Here is a 20,980-nt window from a genome sequence, read left to right as displayed (position 1 = left end):
AAGGGCCTCATCCCTACCCACGGAGTCTACACCAAGAAAAGGGACAGACACTAAACAACAACAACAACAACAACAAAACCAGCACAAATAATTTTTTAATTACAATTGGGAGGGGTGCCAGAAAGAAGTTTGAGGTGCTATGAGCAATGAAGCCAAACAGGTGAGTCAACGATGAGCCAGAAGTGAGCCAAGCAGGAGAGTCAGAGGAAGGGACAGCATGAACGAGGACCTGGAGGATAGGGAAGGTCAGAACAGCGAGAGGACAGAATGTAAGGGGAGCTTCGTGCAGGACAGATCAGCAGGTGGGGGCCATGTTAGGATTTTGAACGTCATCCTAATTGCAAGGTCAGCTAAAAAAACAGACAAGCAGGGGCCATGTTGAGGATATTGAACTCGATGTCAATTGTAATGTCAACTAAAGGAAAAATGAAAGTGATCGATGGAATGTTCAGGGGAGGAAGAAGGAGCCAGGCTCTGCCTCGAGCGAATGGGTAAATGGTGCTCTCATTTACGATCGCTGGAAATATTAAGAGAACCAGAACTAGAAAAGGCAGATCAGGAATCTGGTTGAATTCGAGACGGCTGTGACAGGTGGAGCCAGAGGTGGGACAGGAGGCTAGATGCCATGGCGGAGGTAGAAGGAAGGACAGAGTCAGACATACACCTGGGAGACATCTGCACGTGTTCGGTAAAGAACACCGTGACTGTCAATGAGATCTTCCAGGGCCAAGTGTAGGAGGAGGAAAGCTGAAGTGAGAGGTCACCTTAAGGGACCCCTACATGCAAAGGTGCGTAGCAAACAAGGAGCTCACATGAGAGACAGAGGAGAAGCTACCGCAGAGTTGAGTGGAATCCGCGGCGAGTGTGGCATCCTGGGAGGCATGGGGAAGAACGCATCAAGGATGAGGGGGGTGAGTTGTGCAATCAGCTGAGAGAAGAGCAGATAAGATACAGGAGGGCTGAAGAAACGTCACTGGGCATAAGACCAAAGGTGGCTTGGGTATCGAAATGGGGCAGAAGCTAGACGGAGCGGGCTGAAGAAGAAAAGAGCTGAGGGATGAAGACAACCTTTAAAGACGTTGGGCTGTGGCACCTGGCTGGCCCAGCTGGTAGTGCATGTGACTCTTGATCTCGGGGTCCTGAGTTCGAGCCCCATGTTGGACGTAGAGATCACTTATAATAAGCACTTCTAAGACGTTGGGCTGTGACAGACGAGAGAGAGCAAGGTGGTGGTTGGAGACAGACCTGGACTGAGCCCAGGCTGAGAGCTCGGGAAGATGGGAGAGGCTCAAGTGTTTTTACAGGCCAATGGGAAGGACTGCTTAAGGAGGGGTGAGGACCCAGTAGACAATTCAGAGGAGTAAAGTAAGTATAGGAGAATGGAAGGAATGATCCATGGGTAGAAAGACCCCAGCAGGAAGGAAGACTACTTCCCATGACGCTGCCATTTGTAAATGTAATGATGGAGACCAATGAGCTATAGTCGTGGCTAGCTTTTCAGGGGCAAAGACTTTTTAGTATGAAACACAGATGATTTCCTTTGTAATTATGTACAAAGAATAGAGTATTAAAGGAAAATGTGGGAGTCTGCATGGCTCAGTTGGTTAAGCGTCTGCCTTTGGCTGAGATCAGGATCCCAAGGTCCCGAGATCGAGTCCCACATCGAGCTCCCTGCTCAGTAGGGAGTCTGCTTCTCCCTCTCCCTCTCCCTCTGCCCCTCCCCCCTGCTTGTATGCTCTCTGTCTCTCTCAAATAAATAAAATCTTAAAATAAAAAATAAAATAAATAAAGGAAAATGTTTCCCTGCTTAAAGGTCACACTCATGAGGGAGAATTTATTTCAACCATAATCTGCCCTAACCACTGTCTTCTCTCATTTGTTCTTATTTAAATATTATAAATTATAAATATTTTCCCTTCCCTTAAGCTACTTTTTAACAAAATTTCAGGCTAAAACACAGTATCAAGAGTTAAAATGAACTGGATTGCAATGAATTCTCAAGAAACTTAGCTAAGTCCTGAACATTCTATTCATTTTAGGCCTAATATAAGCCAGCACCCCTGGACTATAACAAATCCATTTCAGATCTCTTTATTGGCAATTTGTGTGTTTTCCAAAGAGCTTCAAAATCCTGTGGGTGTTCTGAAACCAGTCTCTTATTTTTCCACTCCTTCAAGGCTGTGGAGGGAAGCCAACAAGACAAGACCGGACAGCATCCTTCCTCTGCGAGCCAGTACTTTTAAATACTTCTTCAATCACCTTTGACCCTGCCTGGTATGGCCAACATTCAAAGCAGCCCCCAGAGGCAAAGCAGCAGGAAGAACCATATATCTCCCCTCAAAACAAAGGCTGAGAGAAAGCTGTCAACACGTTACACAGAGCAACTCTCACACAAAGGAAGACAGATACAAAGGAAACTTCGGTTAAACGCCATGTCCCTAATAATGAGAAAGTCATGAATTAAAACACACTTCTAAAGATGGGCACAAAGAAAAAGCAGCATTTTCACTACGATAAGGGTGGTGATTTGATGTATTTTGGGGTTAAAGAAGTAATCATGTACACACAAGGCTAAACTGTTTATAGATATCAACCTGAACTTGAGTATACAACTTTCCAAAGGAAAATCCTTACGCAAAGAGCAAAGGCTTTACTGGGAAGACTCAAACTCCTCTTCCACACTCGAGGGCAGTAAAAAGGAAAAAAACAAAACAAAAAAAAGACAGAAGCTGGACACCTGGGTGGTGCAGTCGGTTAAGCATCCGACTCTTGGTTTCGGCTCAGGTCATGATCTCAGGGTCGTGGGATCGAGCCCCGTGTGGGGCTCTGTGCTCAGTGGGAGTTTGCTTGAGACTCTCCCTCTCCCTCTCCCCCTCCCCCTGCTCAGGCTCGCTCTCTCTCAAATAAATAAATAAATCTTTAAAAAAAAAAAAACAGAAGCTGGTGTGTTCCCAACACAGGGATCGCCTAAGGGGCAGGCGGGAGGAACAAAGGCACCCACCTCCTTAGCTCTGCAATGAGCAGCACCGTGCAAGGAACCCCGAGGGTCATCAGAGAGATGTTGTTGATGGCGGGCTTGACAAACGCCAGGCATGTCGTAACGGCAGAAAGGACGCAGACCACCGCCTTGAACCTGCCCCTGAATCAATGAAAGCAAACCGAACTGTTAGCTAAGGAGCTCTCGTCTGTTGGTGAATGCTGGCCACGCACAGCAGGCAGGTGTGCAAGCTGAGAAGTGGTGCACTGCGTACCGGGAGTCTCAAACCCACGCCCGCCCACAGGCTCAGGAATTCCACTTCAAGCAGCTTATCCTTAGGAAATAACCAGAAATTGGACAAACATTTAGCCAGGAGAATGGTAAAATGAGAGTCCATCTCAGTCCCCAAGGGTCAGATATGGTTAACTGTTCTTGTAGTGTTACTTTTTTCTGTATTTCTTTCAGATATTGTATAGCAGGGTCTAGCAAACTTTTTCTGTAAAGGGCGAGAGCGCAATCATCTTGGGTTTCGCAAGTACTAGGACCTCCCTAGCTCCCTAAGTCTGCCCCTGGAGACAAGCGGTAAGGGAATGGGCGTGGCTGTACCCCAAAAACTTGATCTGCAAAAGCAGGCAGTGGACCCATTTGGCTCACAGGACCCAGCTGGCAGATACCTGTCCTACAAGGTGAACGTGGAGGACTTTCACAAGAAAAACAGGAACCATTTACAAACCACAAAGCTCCCTAGCTTAAAAGAAAGAATCCGGGCACCTGCGTGGCTCAGTCAGTTAAGCGTCTGCCTTTGGCTCAGGTCATGATCCCAGGGTCCTGGGATCGAGTCCTGCATTGGGCTCCCTGCTCAGCGGGAGCCTGCTTCTCCTTCTCCCTTTGCCTGCCGCTTCCCCTGCTTGAGCTCTCTCTGTCAAATAAATCTTAAAAAAAAAAAAATAATCTGTGTCTAGCACATATAGCTAAGAGTCTTAAGAAAAAATTCTAGGACTGTCTATATTTACTGGCAACTCACAGACTAGCATGCACTGGAATTTTGTGTTGACAAGTTTTTGACATGACAGATCTTAGAAAAATACCATCCTCAGGGTGCCTGGGTAGCTCAGTCAGTTAAGCAGCCAACTCTTGGTTCCGGCTCAGGTCATGATCTCCTGGTAATGAGATCGAGCCCCCCATCAGGCTCCATGCTCAGTAGGGAGTCTGCTTGTCCCTCTCCCTCCTCCTCTGTCCCTCCCTCCACTCTTACACACACACATGTGCACGCTCTCTCCTTCTCTCTCAAATAAATAAATCTGTAAGAAGGAAACAAGAAAATACCATCTTCACACCCTTCAGTGGATGCACTTTCAGTAGAAAGAGCCAGAAGTGGCGACGTGATCCTGGACATGCTCCTTCTTCTCTCCCTGGGACTGTATTTCCTTATCTATAAAATGAAAAGGCTGGACTAGATGATCCCCAAGGCCTCATCCATGACTGAAATTTAGGAGCACATGATTTTCCTGAAGTTTCTATTATTCCTCATTAGCACAATTTACTTTGGCCGAAAGCCCTGGAACAGGTCACAGTTGGGAAACTCATTTGAATGAAATTCCATTATAAAGAAATCAAAGTACATTGAAACCTCCAAAATACAAATTTATCTCTTAAAGAGGAAAACCATTTATCATCAAGGCACAGGAAATCATTGATCGAGCTGCCAACTTTCTGACTGGAATGAACAGGAATTGTAACCCTGAACTTCAACCAGAGAAAAAAATACGTATGCGGGAAAGGGTCCAGGCAGCAAATCCTCAGGAGAATCAGTGTTTTCCTCCTGGCCTTGGCTGGCATCCTTCGTTACTGGAGGAAAGGCTGCCTGCTCCAGCCTGAGGATGACAGCCCGCAACTCCCCTCCCCCCGTCATGCAGATGGCCCTTGGGGACCCACAATACCTCTTTCGCTGAGTTTTGAGGTGCTATGACCTGTACCAAGGCTTTTCAGCCTCTTCAGATTGGATACAAGGTAAAAGAAAAAAAATAAGAAAGAAAGAAAAAACACTCGCTAAATTGCATTACTTCTCTAAAATCAATGGTTCGGGAGTTAGTGAGGGCGACAGTGACCTAAGCACAGGTGGTCCAGCTAACAGATATGTGTTCACTCGCTGCTTCCATCACTTAGTAGCTGTGGGACCTTCCCGCAGGTCCCAAGACCCTCCAAGCCTCGCGTTTCCCATATGAAAAAGAAGACCCCCTGGGCGCCTGGGTGGCCGTTAAGCGTCTGCCTTCAGCTCAGGGCGTGATCCCGGCGGTCTGGGATCGAGTCCCACATCAGGCTCCTCCGCTATGAGCCTGCTTCTTCCTCTCCCACTCCCCCTGCTTGTGTTCCCTCTCTCGCTGGCTGTCTCTGTCTCTGTCGGATAAATAAATAAAATCTTTAAAAAAAAAAAAAAAGAAGACCCCCTACCCCATGATGTTCCTATGAGCATTAAAGCACTTAACATGGTGTCTGGACCGTGGTTATGCGCTAATCAAATCCACTGTTACTGTTCTCCTTCCCACTGTTCGAGAATAAATGCCATTTTAAATAATGTGACTGTGAGTAACAGCTACCCTCAGGGCAAGCCTGATGGGGGGACTGTGGCAATCCCCAAAGGCCTGGAGGGCATTACCAAACAGTTCAAAGGCGGCAAGCATGAGGAAACTTGCTTTCTTTCAGGAGAACAGAGGCAGACACCGCCCCGACGGTCCAGAGGGTGCGGAGGAATGTGCTGCAAGACGGTGGCAGAGTGGACCAAAGCAACTGGCAGAAGTCCACACGAGTCAGAGCCAGCCCGGCCCAGCCCTGAGTCACCAGGGGTCCTGGGGACAAGAGCGCTGGCCGTGTCTGAGGAGCGCAGGGTTCTGACAGAGTGCTGTCTTATCGGTGACACTAGGCAACCCCTGGTCTCTGGGCCTGTCCTCCTCTTTCCAGCCCATTATGGGCTCCAATGGGAACAGCAGGTCAGGGAAACCAATCACCCGTCTTCCTCGATTCCCCCAAATCAAAACAGCCCAACACCATCCACATAACAAAGCCGCTACTGCTGTCACCATTAGCCACCCCTTAGAGCAGAGGTTCCAACTCTGTCGGACCCTGTGCTCCTTTTTTACAGCAAATACCTGATGATGCCCCCTTTACTCTTCCGAAGCGAAATGGATTTCATGGATGATAAAACCTCCATCACGGTAACTACCAAAACCCTGTCCACAAACTTCCCAGATGCCCCTCAAGGGATGGAAATCTGCTTTAAACTACCCTGGAGGACTAAAATGTCATCTATATAGAACAACTAGCCCATGGTACGCCCAGGATTCCAGCATCTGGGCCTCTTCTAAGTAAGGAACTGATAAGGCCCGCAGAGTCTAAGGCCCTGGCCCCCAGTCATGCAGCCAGAGCAGAATGGCCAGACCCCAGCCTGGTAATTCAGGATTCAAAAACTGAATTGGATTATAAAGCGAGGGCAAAATCGTAAAAATCACAGCAGGATAAATCTTTAAGAAATGGAAATAATTAGCGTATCCTAGCTCTTTGTTCTTGGAGTTTTTTTTTTCTCAAAACAAAAATGTCTAAAAATTATTAATAACCATCAACAGCTGAGTGTATGATGATTCTTAGGACGTTGTAGGCAAGACCAAAGAATGCCTTTTTTTTTTTTTAATTTTATTTATTTATTTGACAGAGAGAGACAGCCAGTGAGAGAGGGAACACAGGCAAGGGGAGTGGGAGAGGAAGAAGCAGGCTCCCAGCAGAGGAGCCCGATGTGGGGCTTGATCCCAGGACCCTGGGATCACGCCCTGAGCCAAAGGCAGACGCTTAACAACTGAGCCACCCAGGCGCCCCCAGAATGCCTTGTTTTTTGACCTACCAATTATTCCTATTCATATGGTAAACTTTAATAATGTCCCTGCTGACCCAGACATTCTCCAAAATACTTATCCATATTAGCCATTCCTAATAACTGCTAGCCCTACTGAGTCCTTACTCTGGACAAGACACTGTACACCTTGCAGGATTTCCCCCTGTATTTCCGACCCTGCAATGTACTCTTAATATCTGCAGTTTACAGATGAGCAAAATGAGGTACCAGAGCCTTAAAAAAAAAAAAAAAAACACAAAACACCCCATTCCCCAAAGCCATGTGTCTCTGATACACTTAGCCACCACACTCTTCTGCCCCTCCTCCAGAAATCTCACACTGGAACTACTTTTGATGTATTTTTAGAAATATTCCAGCAAAGTCTAGATCACAAAAAGAGACGTTAACTTGGACAGCTAAGCCACACGATCCCTGGTGTACAGAAACCCTGGTTTTGACACGAAGTCTTTGGTCTGGCAGCCACTTGGACTCAGAGCTACACCTGTCCCCCTGTCCTGGGCAGTGAGACCCACAAAAAGGGGTTTGGTCATCTTGCTCTCCCTGTCACCGGCAGGTTGAAGGCGGACGAATAGAGTGGCAATCCTTATTTATAGTGCGCTACTCTCCCGTAACATACGCCTTTCCTTAATTCGCATCTACAGTCCCCACTTTCTCCTTCAGTGTGTGTGTGTGTCTGTCTGTCTGTCGCAGGAATGCTGGGCAGAAATCTCCGTGTGCCATTGGTAGTACACTTGCCATGTTTCCAGTACTCTCTGGTGCCCTGCAGGGTTCTCTCATGAGAGGATTATTTACCTACTTTGACAAATGAGGAAACAGAAAGTGAAAGAGTCCGGACGAGTCCCACCGTTTGTAAGCAGGGAAGCTAGGATTCAAACCCAGGGAGTCTCCAAAGCCAGGGACATAGACATCTGTGGTGCTCAGGGCTCCAAAGGACTGTCCCCAAGCTGAAGACAATGGGGTCCCGTCTTCCCCGAGAAAAGGTGCCGGCAATAGAAAGTCCTAAGCGGTCACCTCTCTGTCCCGCGGTATGGTTTCATTACTAAAGGTAGTAAGCTTTAATAACTACATCCATTGCCCCATCTTCTTTCACCTGCTCATAACATTCCCTCACTCCTCTCTTCAAAAAATGACAAAGAAAGGGGCAGCCTGAGTGGCTCTGTTGGTCGTTAAGCGTCCGACTCTTGATCTCAGCTCAGGTCTGGATCTCAGGGTCGTGAGTTCAAGGCCTGTGTTGGGCTCCACGCTGGGTGTGGAGCCTACTTTAAAAAAGGAAAGAAAGGAAGAAATGAAAAAGAAAAAGGTTCTCTACTACAAACATGCTAAAAACTGTCGCTTGGAATTTCCAGGGGCATCTCCACGGTGTCACGAGCAATGTTCTCCTGTCTGCCGCTTCTCACTCAGCTCCCAGGACTTGAAAGATCAGATCCAAGAGCAAAGAGGTTCCTCAGCTCTCAACCTATCACCCACCCGGCTCAGGGCAGGCATGGAGGTGACTGTGGCCACCTTCCGACATGACAGGAAAGGCCAAGGTAAATGATGTTTCTCAGCCAGAGGAAAGCCCCTGCCTGCAGAGTCCCCTCCTGACCCTGCCTGGCGCTGCCTGCCTTCGCCCTCACGCTGCTCCCCTTCACCTCACGAGGCTTTCTAAGCACCCCAGTCATTCTCCTGAAACCGAGCAAGCAAGCACAGCAAGACTAGAAACTGCAGACCACACAAGCCAACCTGCCACGCACTGAAGCCTCCTTCCTCCACCGAGGAGAAGGCCGCAGCAAACGGAGACCACAGCTCTCCGGAGACCGGGAATGGCCCTTCCTGTCACCTCCTGTGAACAGCTGGCTCGCTCGCTCTCATTTTTTTGGATAAGTAACCTTAAGGATCCTTTTTACCTGCTCGATGATCCTCAAAGAAAATACTATTTAATTCAAATCCTGCTCTGTACAACGAAGTGTGTTCGTTTGAACACACGAGTTCATTTGTACAGTAGTTCATCTGAAGTATGTTATCTCCCTACCTCACTGAAAATACATTTTTACTGCGAAAAAGCAACACGTGCTCTTTGCTTAAAAGAAAACCTGCACAACAGTATAGAGTAAAGGTAAAAGTGAAAGTTCTCTCCCCCACCCCTCCCCCATGCCTGACTAGCCAACGATAGGGGCTGTTCACCCTCCTCCCCTGGGCATTTCTGTGCACAGACAAAGACGCAGACGCGACAAGAGATGAGTTCATTCATTCTGAAGTTACCATACCCCACACACAGTTCTACCACGTACTTCTTGCAGCCAGCGTGTTTTACAGACGCTTCCCCACCTCCATCCACAGAGAGCAGCCTTTGTCTTTAATAGCTCCAAAATGTCTACTCCTGTTCACAGTACCAGGAAAACTGCGGGGAGCACTATTTTCCTAGTACAGCTCTTCCCTGGGTACACACAGCTTGCTTGACTGAAACCATGTTTTTAGACTATTTCTCTATCTATCTCCATATATATACATATATATATATGGATCCACATAAAACAGTGTCCCTACAGAGAAATACATGTGGGTCCTATGTTCTAGAAGCATTTCTCATCGTTATGAGGCTGCCTCTTCGGTTCCTTCAGATATTAACAAACCTCATAGAGCTCCTCAGAAAGGCTTTCCCTGACCAAACTCCAAATGAGCCCCCATGTCACCTCTACCCCCTTCCCACCCTCATTTTTTTTATCAGATCACTTGTCCCAGCACACTGTATTGCTTGTTTGTTCATTGCTTTGTAGCCTCCCCGACTTCACCATGAGCTCACTGAAGGCAGAGACTCTGCTGTTTTGTTTACTGCTATATCCCAGTGCCTAGAAAAAAATGCATAGTAAGTGTTTAAAAAAAAAATATTTACTGGATGAATAACCATGTAAGCATCACAACAGCTATTAAAATGCATCCGTTTCTGAAATTCCGGATTTCCAGCTTGGAGGGGTGTGTGTGTGTGTGTGTGTGTGTGTGTGTGTGTGTGTAGATCTTAGCAGAGGTAAAACCAATACCATTTGACAACCACAAGAACCAATTCCTTAACGGAATTCTATAAACTTATCCAATGGTAGAACTGGATTGGACTCAAGGAAATTACCCCTAATATCCTATAAATTCTCCGCCAAGCATATTAAGATTCCCTCTTTCGTCAGTTTACGGTCTGGCAGAAAAAACAATCAGTGGACATTAAACAAGTGTCTGATAAGGTATCACAAGGTTAGGCTCCCCTGTGTGCTTTTTCTGATACATGCATCGATATGCTGGGTCCTGCACTCAGCAGTAAATACAAAATGGTTCGGCACAAGCTTACCTGTCATTCCGAAAGACCTTTGGTAGATACCTTCTGGGGAACCACATGGCCAGAGCACACATCAGAACCCAAAGGATCGCAAGTTCATCGAGCATCTGACCCAAGAAACTTAGGGTTGCATGGAAGTAGACGGATCCAATTCCTAGAATCAATTACAACCAATAAAGAAAGGTCACCGCAGAAGAACAGACTCGCAAATTCAACACACTGCTGAAGGCCAGCCATTCCAACAACCACGGTCACCATCACCAGATCACACTCTCACTGAAAGCAGCAGCTGAAGGAAGAGACCCACACCACCTGGGCATGCAGACTTGAAGCCTAGAAAGAGGATTTCAAGCAGGGCCCCCATGTCAGCACATCAGAACTTGAATAATGCCACAGTTAAACACTCCGTCCTCCTCTACCAAGGCTTCAGGGGAAGAGGCAGTGACTAAAAGTCAACATTCTCTCACTGTTAAGAATGCCCAATCTGCCTGTGGAAGGAAATGGAAACTATACAAGCATTTCCCAGAACAATGAAGGCTCAAACATCTAGAATTTTCTTTCTTCGTTTTGATCCATTAGCCTAAAGTCTCATCAGCGTTCAATCGCTTTTGCGTGATCTTCCTCAGAAGTCCTCAGAAAATTGCGCTGGCCCAGCACCAGCAGCTGTCGCATAAATAAGGCCTCCCCTGCAATTAAGCCATCGGTGGAGTCGCCCCGGTACCCAGCCCCTGCCCAGGAGCGGCCTCCTTCTGGCGTCAAAGCAAAATAAAAGCTCGCGAAGACGTCAGACGGACTTCGGTTTACAAAACATAATGTTCAAATAGGACAGGAAGTGTGCAGAATTCCATTTCCTCCCTTTCAGGCCCTGCTCGAACACGAATCCACTTACCCACTACAACTAAGAGCGTCCATATTAGGTAGATACCGCTGTTGAAACACGTTGCGTACTGGCGAAATAAGCACATGCAGATGGGCGGTAAAACGAAAAATAACACGTTGCTGATCTGGGGGGGGAGGGGGGAATGTAAAATGAAAAGATGAATGTTAAGTAAAAGGGCAAAAAAATAAAGCAGCGTGTTCCAAATAGGAGCTTTGCAAACTGGGATGAATGTGGCCACACGTCTTGTTTAAACTCTTACATCTTTTTCCTTTTTTTTTCCCCCCCACTGCAGACACAGGGAAATTTAAGCCTTCTTTAATGGCCATTTGGGGGCTTCTTCCTGTCTCTTTGCAGCGTTTTTATAGCTGCTCCCATGATCAATCTATGAAAGCTGCCCAGCCCCCTCCCTGGATTCCAAGAATCTTCTTCTTTTTCTGCACAAGACCAACTATGATGCATTTTATCTACTCGCACATACATTTTTAAGGCAAGGCCTGCACTAAGTAAGGGTAAAAAATAAAAGTTTCATAAGGAGGTGAGTACTGGACACCCCAGCTCCCAATACTTTTCTGCTAGCAAGGCCAGCCTTTTCTCTGGCGCCCACACGAAGGCAGGATGCTTCCTGGTTGCCGTGTCTGCCTTCGTCAGTTTCTTCCCCTAATCAAACCTAATTTTAGGTAAAGATCAAACTTTCAGATTTTGGTGTGGATTTAAGCCTATTATCCAAGGGGGGCATTTAGCTTTTCAAAAAAAATACATCTTCTCTAATATAATATATTCAAATTATTGTCATTTCAATACCTAATCACTATTTAAAGATCATTAACAGGCTATGTTCACATAAAGCTTTGAAGTCCAGAGGGAACTTCATACTTACAGCCCGTTTCCATCGGGACCAGCCATATCCCACACACCCAACACCCACCAGTGACGACCATACTGGTCAGTGTAACTCTGGAACCTCAGCTCTAATTTTTTTTTTTTTATTTACTTTGTTGTCTTTTTGTTTTTAGGAGGTTATAGCCAGCTCCCTTTTCTTTTTTCCAAATTTTTTTTAAATCAAGGTAAAATTCACATCACATAAAATTAACCATTTTATTTTTTTTTAAGATTTTATTTATTTATTTGACAGAGAGAGACAGCCAGCGAGAGAGGGAACACAAGCAGGGGGAGTGGGAGAGGAAGAAGCAGACTCCTAGCGGAGGAGCCTGATGTGGGGCTCGATCCCGAACACCAGGATCACGCCCTGAGCTGAAGGTAGACGCCTAACGACTGCGCCACCCAGGCGCCCCAAAATAAACCATTTTAAAGTGTACAATTAAATGCCCTTGGAATATGCAACCATCACCTCTGTCTAGTTCTAAAACCTTTCCATCACCCCAAAAAGAAAGCCCACACCCATTAAGCAGGTACTTTCCACTCCCTCCCCTCCCCACCCCCACCCAGGCCCTGGCAAGTACAAATCTGCTTTTTGCGTCTATGAGTTTTTACCTATTCCGGGTATTTCATGAAAGCGGAATCACACACGCTATGACCTTTGCGTCTGGCTTCTCTGACTTAGCACAACGTGTCTGAGGTTCACGTCGTGGCACGTTCACTACTTCCTCAATACTTCCTGCTTTTTTGTGGGCAAATAATATTCCATCGTCCGAACACCACATTGTTCATCTGTTTACTCATTAATGGATTGTTGTGAACAGGGCTGCGATGAACGTTCCCATACAAGTTTTTGAGTCCTTGTTTTCTTCTCGGTATATGCCCAAGCTGGCATCCCTGGATCCAAGGGTAACTCCATGTTTAACGTACTGAGGAACCGTCAAGCTGTTTCCCATGGTGGTTGGACCACATTACCTTCCCACCAGCAATGCACAGGGTTCTAGTATTTCTACCGCTCTGCCAACGTGTGTTATTTTCTGGTGGTTTTTGTTTTTAATGAACGCCATCCTCCAAGGTACAAGGTGGTGGGGACATGCAGCTTTTGAAGTTTTCTTTCTAATTGTGACTCATAAAGGACAGCAGCCAGAGGAAGCATGCAGAATGGGAAAAGCACAGCTAAGTTGAAATGAGCAACACCCGTGGGGAGTGTGGGAGGATTCCACAAAAAAAGACTAGAAAAACAACTTTCGGAGGTAGGAGGTTGGGGCAGATGAAGTCCAGAAAGTCAAGGGCCTGGGGTCTTTCCAAAGAAAAGACCAGTCCAGTCCCCCATGGTGAACAACACAGAGGCAGCCCCCAGGGAACTGTGAGGGTGGGTGTGTGAGCTGAGCTGAAGGGGCCAGGGAAGTGAGGCTTTACCAGACCTAGGAAAGTGTGCACGTGCACGACTAGACCAAACCCCAGAACCTGAGGTGCACACATAAGGACTGGCGGGGCCAGCGGCCTAGGCAGGCCTCTTTCATCATCTGGGAGCAGGAAAGGGTAGAAGGGACATCACTTTGAGAAACGGGGGAAGAGAGGGTAGAAGGGAAATTAAATCAGTGATGAGTGGAGAACCAGATCCTGTGTCCGGGGCGGGATGGGAGCAGGGCTGCTGCCTGGGGTTAAGAGCGAAGCCTGAAACCCCCAGTGGGGCTGCACCATTGTGGAGAAAGGGGTACTTTCTTTCTAGTTGGTGGGCTCTGATGGGGATCTTTTCCTCCTTTCCACCTGAGAGGCCCATGAGCTACTTGTGACCCTGGGTGAGAGTTTGGATAAATTGTCTCAGATGGCCCAGCCGGGGTGCAGTCTCCAGGCTTAGAAATACGGCCACTCTCTGTCACTACACAGCAGGTAAGGAGGAACTGGGCCTAGGGTCTGCGTGCATGGTCAGCAGTAAGCTGCTGTTCGTTATTACGATCACAGCCTTTCACTTTCCAAGGAATCCTTTAAAGAAGGAGAGATCTTTAGGAGTAAAGAATGAGAGCGTTTCAAGACCATCCCTTGTTTCGCAAGGGGCAATGCGTGAGCGCCCAGAAGGGCTTCCCGGGCTGGCGGAGGTCAAAGAGGCGATCACCCACAGAGGAGGGGCCAACACTGAGCTGTTTCCATTGCCCAGAGCTGAGTTTCACCTCCAAGCCCCCTCCCCCACCACACTCTGACCTCCTTGGCTTAACTCCTCACGGGTTCTCTAAAAATTCTGACTTATCCCTGCATTGTGCACCTGTGATAGGATACAAATGTGGCTCTCATTTTGTTAAGCAGAGAAGGAAGGAAAGGGGGAGAAGGAGAAAATGGAATTATTATAGCAGAGGTAACTCAAAACCCGATCTGTCTCCTTTCTTAGACATAAACGTGTCCTCCTGTTTCGTTCTGTAATTTTTTTGAAAGTCTCCTTGCCATCCTCCTCCCGAGGGATAATGGATATCCTCAGATTCACAGCCTTCGAATCATTTTCCTTGCATTTATATGAATACATATATATCCCATATTATAACATTATCGCTCTGTTTCTTCTCTCCTTCAACAATAGGCTACGTAAACCTTTTCATCTTAGTTCAGATAGACTGACCTCCCTTGCTGTAAGTGTCCCATGTGGGAGTGGGTTATCTAGTCCTCCCCCAGGGGAAGGAGCCCCAATGAACAGCCCCTCCTACAGTGTCGGGGGATAGGACGCATTTTGCTTTTTACGTCTTCATTGTCTCAAGTCCTTGCACTCTCCCTTGCTCCGGCCAAGTGCAACCAGCTCCTGTCAAGCCGTCCCCCAACAGGCTCTGTGGACTTGCGCTCATCACCTTCTTTTTCCTATCTTTTTTTTTTCTTTTAAAATTTGCATTTAAATTCTAGGTAACATACGGTGCAATGTTAGTTTCTGTGTTAATCACGTTTAAATGTATTTACACACTACTCACAAAGGCATGAAGTCATTCATTACACCTGCAGGAAAGTCATGGGACTACAAACATTTTTTTTTTAAGGCAGACATTAAAGAGCTCAACTTAGAAGCACCAAGTGAACATCCCCCAGATAACACGGAAATCACCTTCTTGCCTCTTCGTAGCCCTTCTACCAGTGACGGCGGCCTCCACCACGCCTTTTAAAGCCCTCCACCTATGAAAAGGGAAAGAACAAATCCGAGGGAGCCTCTGTCCCCAAGACAAAAAGAGGAAGGAACTCCGAAAGAAACACGGAGAAGCAAACAAGTCCTGGTTAAAACACACATCAGTGCTTCATCTCTTCTGAGAAATGAAACTTCCCCTAACAATTGTGTGGGTCACTGCAGTTGAAGAATAGTTCAGCCAAGGGTATTTTTTTAAAGCCTATTGCTTTGGAGAACGAATTTGCTTAATGTCTGCGGAGCAGATTTTTTTTCATTAAAAGGAAACCGCAATTTTAAAGTGTATTAATTATTTCCTTAGGAAGTTCCTCATTCCACGAATTCCTCCTTAACAACTCACCAAAATAATCTCAGGGACAGACAGCAATCTCCTCCCGATGCATGGGAGTGTGCGCTTTCCCAGGCCGAGGGTAAATGCTGACAAAGCAACAGGCTGTAAGATTTTCTGAGCAGGAAGGTTCAGAAACAGCTAAGGGGTATTCCCCTGGCTGGGTAGACAGTCTCCGCATCTTAACTGTATGCAGATTTCTAATCGTCCATTCCATTGCTCCCCTCCTGCCTCTGGGATGACCAACTGGCCTGGCCTGCCTGGGACTGAGGAGGGTTCCCCAGGACATGGGGCTTTCCGCTTCCAAATCAGGCAAGGCCTGGACAAACCAGGACAAGTTGGCCACTCCACTCAGAAGACTTCTTGCAAAATTCCCCCACAGTCCACCAACCCCATGCAGAATACTAATAATGCCCTGCCAACTGGTACACCTCTCCGGTTTGGCCGTCACCACCCAGATGACTGTCTGCAGGTCTGGTCTCTGTAACGGGCACACAGTAGCTGCCCAGTGAATAGATCTAGAGATGAACGGGTACAGGACATAGGTCATTCTGTCCTACAGGGACATAGGCTTCAGCATTATCAGGAGAACTACCTTCCTTATCTCTTGATGGCTGGCAGAGCTTATTGGGAAAGGCACAGACAATGGGCTGACTTTATGCATATATTTTGCTTCCAGACTTTTTTTCAGCACCAGTGGATTTCCTCCTGACCCCGAGTCCCTGCCCAGCAACAGAGTCCACACAAGCTAAGCCCAGTGGTTAAAAAGCAGAGCCTACTTTTCTCTAAAGCAGTGCTTTCTAGAATCCTTCTCTGCAGTGTGACTAGAGCCCGGAAACTTAAAACATAAGAAGGAACTCGAGTCAGTAGAACTTGTATGTGGAAGAAACAGTACAAACTGTGCAGAAGCAAAAGGCGGTAGAAGAACATGACATGTTCTTGGAAGGGAGGTCTGGGCTTGGCTGAAGCCAAGGATGATGACAGGTCTTGAGGCAATAGAGGTTTGGGGGGGGGGGGGGCAAAGCGAACTGCTTCGTACATCCAAACACTGTCAGTGGGAGCATAAACCAGGGTACTCTCTCTGGTGGCCCATTTAGCAATAATTAGCAGCCTTTAAGTAAACACTCTCCTTGACCTAGCAATTCCCTCTAGAGGATTCGTACTTGTAGAAGTACATCCAGATGCATCTATAAGGATATTCATTGCATCACTGCTCAGAAACCAAATCAAAACATAAAACAGAAACTGCCCTACACGTCCGTCCATAAGAGATTGAGTAGGTAAATAAATCATGGTCAATCCATTACATGCAACGCTGATTAGGCACTGTAAAGAGGAAGATAACTCAGAGCCAAGAGAGGACCATCTCTGAGACCTATTAAGTGCAAGCATCGAGAGGAGTTTGCGTAGTGTGATGTCACCTGCGTTGAATAAAAGCTTAGATATCGTGTGTATGCATTATACACACGCATTTTCTATACTCACACAAATACATGTGTTTTGTACAATGCCTGAAGAAGTCTGTAAAGATACACAAAAAAGCAGATTTTTCACTTTATAACTTGCATACGCTGAATTTTTTACCATGATCATGCTACTATTGGTGAAAATTAGTAAGTGGAAACCTCGCTGAAGTTGACTGGGGTTGCTAGAAGGGGAGGCTGGAACGGAAAGCCCATACCACTCAATGGGAATTACAGATGCCTCACAGAAGATTCCCTGACAGGAACCAATGGTCTATTCCAGGCCCCAACAGGGAAAGATGTACATTGTATCTCCCACAAGAAGTCCACTACCCCAGCCACTCAGCCCATGAGAAACAATCACCCTGAACTCTTGCTTTCCTCCGGGTCCCAACAACCCCTCCCGACTTCCTCCTTCTCCATAAGATAACATTCCTCTCCTTTGTTTGTCCGTCTTGCCTATGGCTTGGCTATAGCTTGCTCGCCCTGAAGGGCAGTTTCTCTTTTTCTGAAATAAACCCATGCTTGATGGTAAAGTAACTTTAATTTTTAAGGTGAACATTTTAAAATACAGAACAACTGTAACAAAAAAACGAAAACCTTTTCATATCACCCATCATGAGTTTTATCCTGTAGATCAAATGCTTCCGATGCAAGAGCTTCCAGTTCAAGAGTGGCTGAGTCATAAACAGCTACGCCGTGCAGAATAAAGAAGTCAGAAGGAGCTACATGGCACCGACACCTTCAGGAGAAGTAACTTTGTAGAGTCAAATGGACCAACTAACTCTAATTCTGCCATTTTCTTGATCTTGGCAAATTGCGTCATCTCTCTAGACCCTGGTTTCTTCCCTTTTATCAGACGGCTCTAATAATGCACGCCGACCACTGACGGTCACTGTGCCGGTCACTGTGCCGTGCACACCACAGGTTCAACACCTAGCAAACAATTCACAGTAGCCAGTAGTACCTGAAGTCGTAGTAGGGAGGTGCTACCCCCAAGACCCATTAAGAAGGTTCTAGATCCCTCTTCCAGTCCTCTCCTGATTTTGTATCTTCAGTTCCTTACACTTATCCTCAAAATGAGGAAGGGTTATTCTAAAATGGATAAAGAGACCTGCTGCCTTCCAATGAGGATTTAATGAGCTGTTTATCACCAAGTAATAGTTCACTGTCTTCCTCAATACAAGAGAGAGATAAGCACGGGTTGTCCTGTGATAAGCTTTCGCAGATAACTAGGGCAAGGAAACGGTTTTTGCCAAGCTCTTTGGACCTAGACTCAACAAAGTTAGGTGACCGACTACTTCTCTGAGCTTTAAAGCTCTCTGCTGGGCTGAAGCAAACCGTTGTGGTTTAGCAGTATTCCAAAAAGAAGGTCTGTCAGGAGGACCAGCCAGGCTCATCACCCACAGACACTGCAGCTGAGAGCAACAGTTCCTCTCTGAAAGACTTTGGCACTCACTCCATAACTGCTCCAATGGGACCAGATTAAAAATAAAAACAACATAACCCCCCCCCCCCCCCCATCCAGCACTCTGAGGCTTTTCAAGGTAGGCGCAGAGCAGCTGTAGACCCACGAACTTCTGGCCAAGGAAGCAGGCCTGACTCTCGGCTGGCCTCGGATTCCACAGATCATGACCTTGCTGGGTGTATGAGGACTTGTCCCCAACCTGTCATTTGTTTTTTGTGAAATCCTTAGTCATACCCTCCACTTATAAAAGGAGAAAATGAGTTAGGGCTACTGGAAGTACCCAGCCATGCCCCAGCCCATCCTGTGTGCGGGCGTCTACCCCTGAGAGAACGCTCTGAAAACGGAGGCTCAACAGCTGAGCTGTAGCGATGTCCACGATGTCTTACACAGGACCTATGGACAGCAGAGGGCCAGGTTTTCTTGCAGAATTAACCTGGTCCTAAATAAGAAGCAGGAGTGTTTGTGCGGGAGGAAGGAGGAAGAGTGCAGACTTCTGGATTGTGCCAGAAACGCGAGCATGACGGCTCCCTTCTCTAGAGTTCAGTTTCATCGTCAATGAATGAAAGGGCTGGGACTAGCTCATCGGAGATCCCTCCAGACTGACTCATGCCAAGTACATTCTCTCCAGCAAATCCAAGGAGAAAATCCTAAAGAACAATCTCAAATTCACAGTGACTTGTAAACCAGGAGTTCCTGTTTTTTTGTGTTTGGCCAGCCGCAGAAATGACCATGCGGAGTCTTCTGTTTGGTCTGAGAATCCTGAGCCACCGCACAGTGAAAAGAAGAGGCATTTCCTTCCCGCATCAAGCTTTCCCTTCCATAAATACTAACAGCACACGGGCTACTGCAGCGGGGAAGTTTCAGCCTGCCCGTAGTAGGGACCGAGGTAAGCCCACGAAACACACACACACTCGCTCCCAAACGTCCCTCTCACTCCCCAGGCTTAATCACGGGGGAGGGCACAGGCCTGGGGGAGTTGACTTTGGGGCTGGACTGAGACTGGAAACTAAAGGCAAAGAAATAAGAACTAGTAGCAATTAACTTGATTCTGGCCGACAGTAACTCGACCTATTACTGGCGTATTAGTGGGGCGGGGCCAGTCGGCACAGTGGCAGTGGGCCCTGCCCCTGAGACCTGCCCGGGGACTCCCCTCCCCTCCCCCCTACTCCTAGAGCAGGTATTCAGGGAGAAACCGCACAATGCGACCCAAGTGCGTCACGCCACAGAGATCCTAGGGGAGGAAGGAATTGTCCGGGCGGGTTCACCAGCCCCTGAGTCACCCACCTGGGCGAGGGGCTGTCACGGACCACTGGCTTCGGGACAGGTGCAGGTCAAACAAGACAATAGAGACATCAGAAGGAAATGACAAGGGGAGATGAGCCCAGATGTCGGGATAGGGACAGAAGAGGACAGATGGAGAGCTGGAAGGAGCGCAGAGGAGGGGGCGCGCGGATCGACTGTGGCCCTGGAGAGAGCATACCCCAAATACACGCAGAGACCCATGTCCAGGTTCCAGGCGCAGCCACGATTAGGGACGTCCCCTCCCTCCAGCCCGCCTTCCAGCCCCGCTCCCGCTCCCGCTCCCGCACCGTGTTGTAGAACTCGGCGATGGCAGGCACGATGGTGTAGTTGTCCTCGCACCAATCCACCTCCGAGCTGCCAGCCCGCAGCTGGTCCCACCAGTGCGGGATGCTCATGGCCGCTGTGGGGCATTGGAGCAGCTGCTCCCGCAGCCGAGGAGAGTCCAGAGCTACTGCTGGAAGCCAAACGCGGCGGCCGCAGCTTTATACACAACGAGTCAGCCGCCGGATGTGGCGCCTCCCCAGCCGGCCCCCTAGTGCTCCGCTCAGCCTGTTGGACGTGACTCGCTCGTGGACCCCTCCCCCAGCTCCGCCCCCTGAGGGGAAGGCGAGGGTAGGAGCAGGCCACGCCCACCCCGGCGGCGGGATGCGTGTGGGAGGAGGGGCAGTCCGGAAGCAGGGACAGAGCTCCGGGCAAGTCCAGATAGCCCTGCTACAGGCAGGTGGCAGAAGCCTTGACGGTCCAGCCGGTGCCTGCCCATGCCTGCCCACGCCCACCTCCCCGGCTCAGACTCACAGGCGCCACCCGCCACCCTCCATCCCCACCCCCCTGTGGACGCTCACGGATCTGGCTCTGCCCTGCGTGTGACACCCGTGCTCACACTCAAGAAAGAAAAGCCCTCAGTCCCTGTAAGGCCCGTGAGGGTTTGGTTGGCAGGACCCAGTGCCACGGGCTAAAGCAGGAAGACCTTGCAGGCTGGAGTGGCCGACTCCATGGCCTTTCCCCCACGCCGCCTCTGCCACCTGCTGTTCAGTAGCGCACTTCTGCAATGTCCAGGACGCTCCTGGTCCCCCGGATTTCCAGCTGTAGGGCTTTAATCTGGTCTTCAAATAAACATAGGGCGAAACTTGAGTCATAGCAGCACTCGGAGGACACATGATGTGGCAGATATGACATCTCCAGGACACTGAAAGTGCAAGAGATGATGGCATAGCATTTATGATAGGCCAGGCACTGTTTGGGGAGCCCCCATGCATCGCTTACTTACTGTTCCCGGGGGTGATACTGCGAAGTGGGTTCTATTGACAATGCCATTCCAGCC

The 20,980-nt window shown here is 48.1% G+C and overlaps 1 protein-coding gene across 2 annotated transcripts in view; it reads right to left on the bottom strand.

The window, feature by feature from the left end:
* ACER2 (alkaline ceramidase 2) overlaps positions 1-20,173 on the bottom strand; it is a 31,114-nt gene extending 10,941 nt beyond the window's left edge. The window contains exons 1-4 of one of the 2 annotated variants that reach the window (XM_008689806.2): positions 19,947-20,165; positions 11,075-11,189; positions 10,198-10,339; positions 3,002-3,139 (exon numbers count right to left, since the gene is read on the bottom strand). In XM_008689806.2, coding sequence (XP_008688028.2) covers positions 3,002-3,139; positions 10,198-10,339; positions 11,075-11,189; positions 19,947-20,054 — 503 coding nt within the window. In that variant the 5' untranslated portion in view covers positions 20,055-20,165. Of the gene's footprint in view, positions 1-3,001; positions 3,140-10,197; positions 10,340-11,074; positions 11,190-19,946 lie in introns of both variants that reach the window. The other variant, XM_040631468.1, reaches the window with a different exon arrangement.
* Positions 20,174-20,980: the final 807 nt, after the last annotated feature.

This window comes from Ursus maritimus, unplaced genomic scaffold (genome assembly GCF_017311325.1).
Source record: "Ursus maritimus isolate PB19 unplaced genomic scaffold, ASM1731132v1 scaffold_17, whole genome shotgun sequence".
NCBI lineage: Eukaryota > Metazoa > Chordata > Mammalia > Carnivora > Ursidae > Ursus > Ursus maritimus.
The sequence above is the reverse complement of the archived record's forward strand: the minus strand, read 5'-3'. Positions and strand labels throughout refer to the sequence as shown.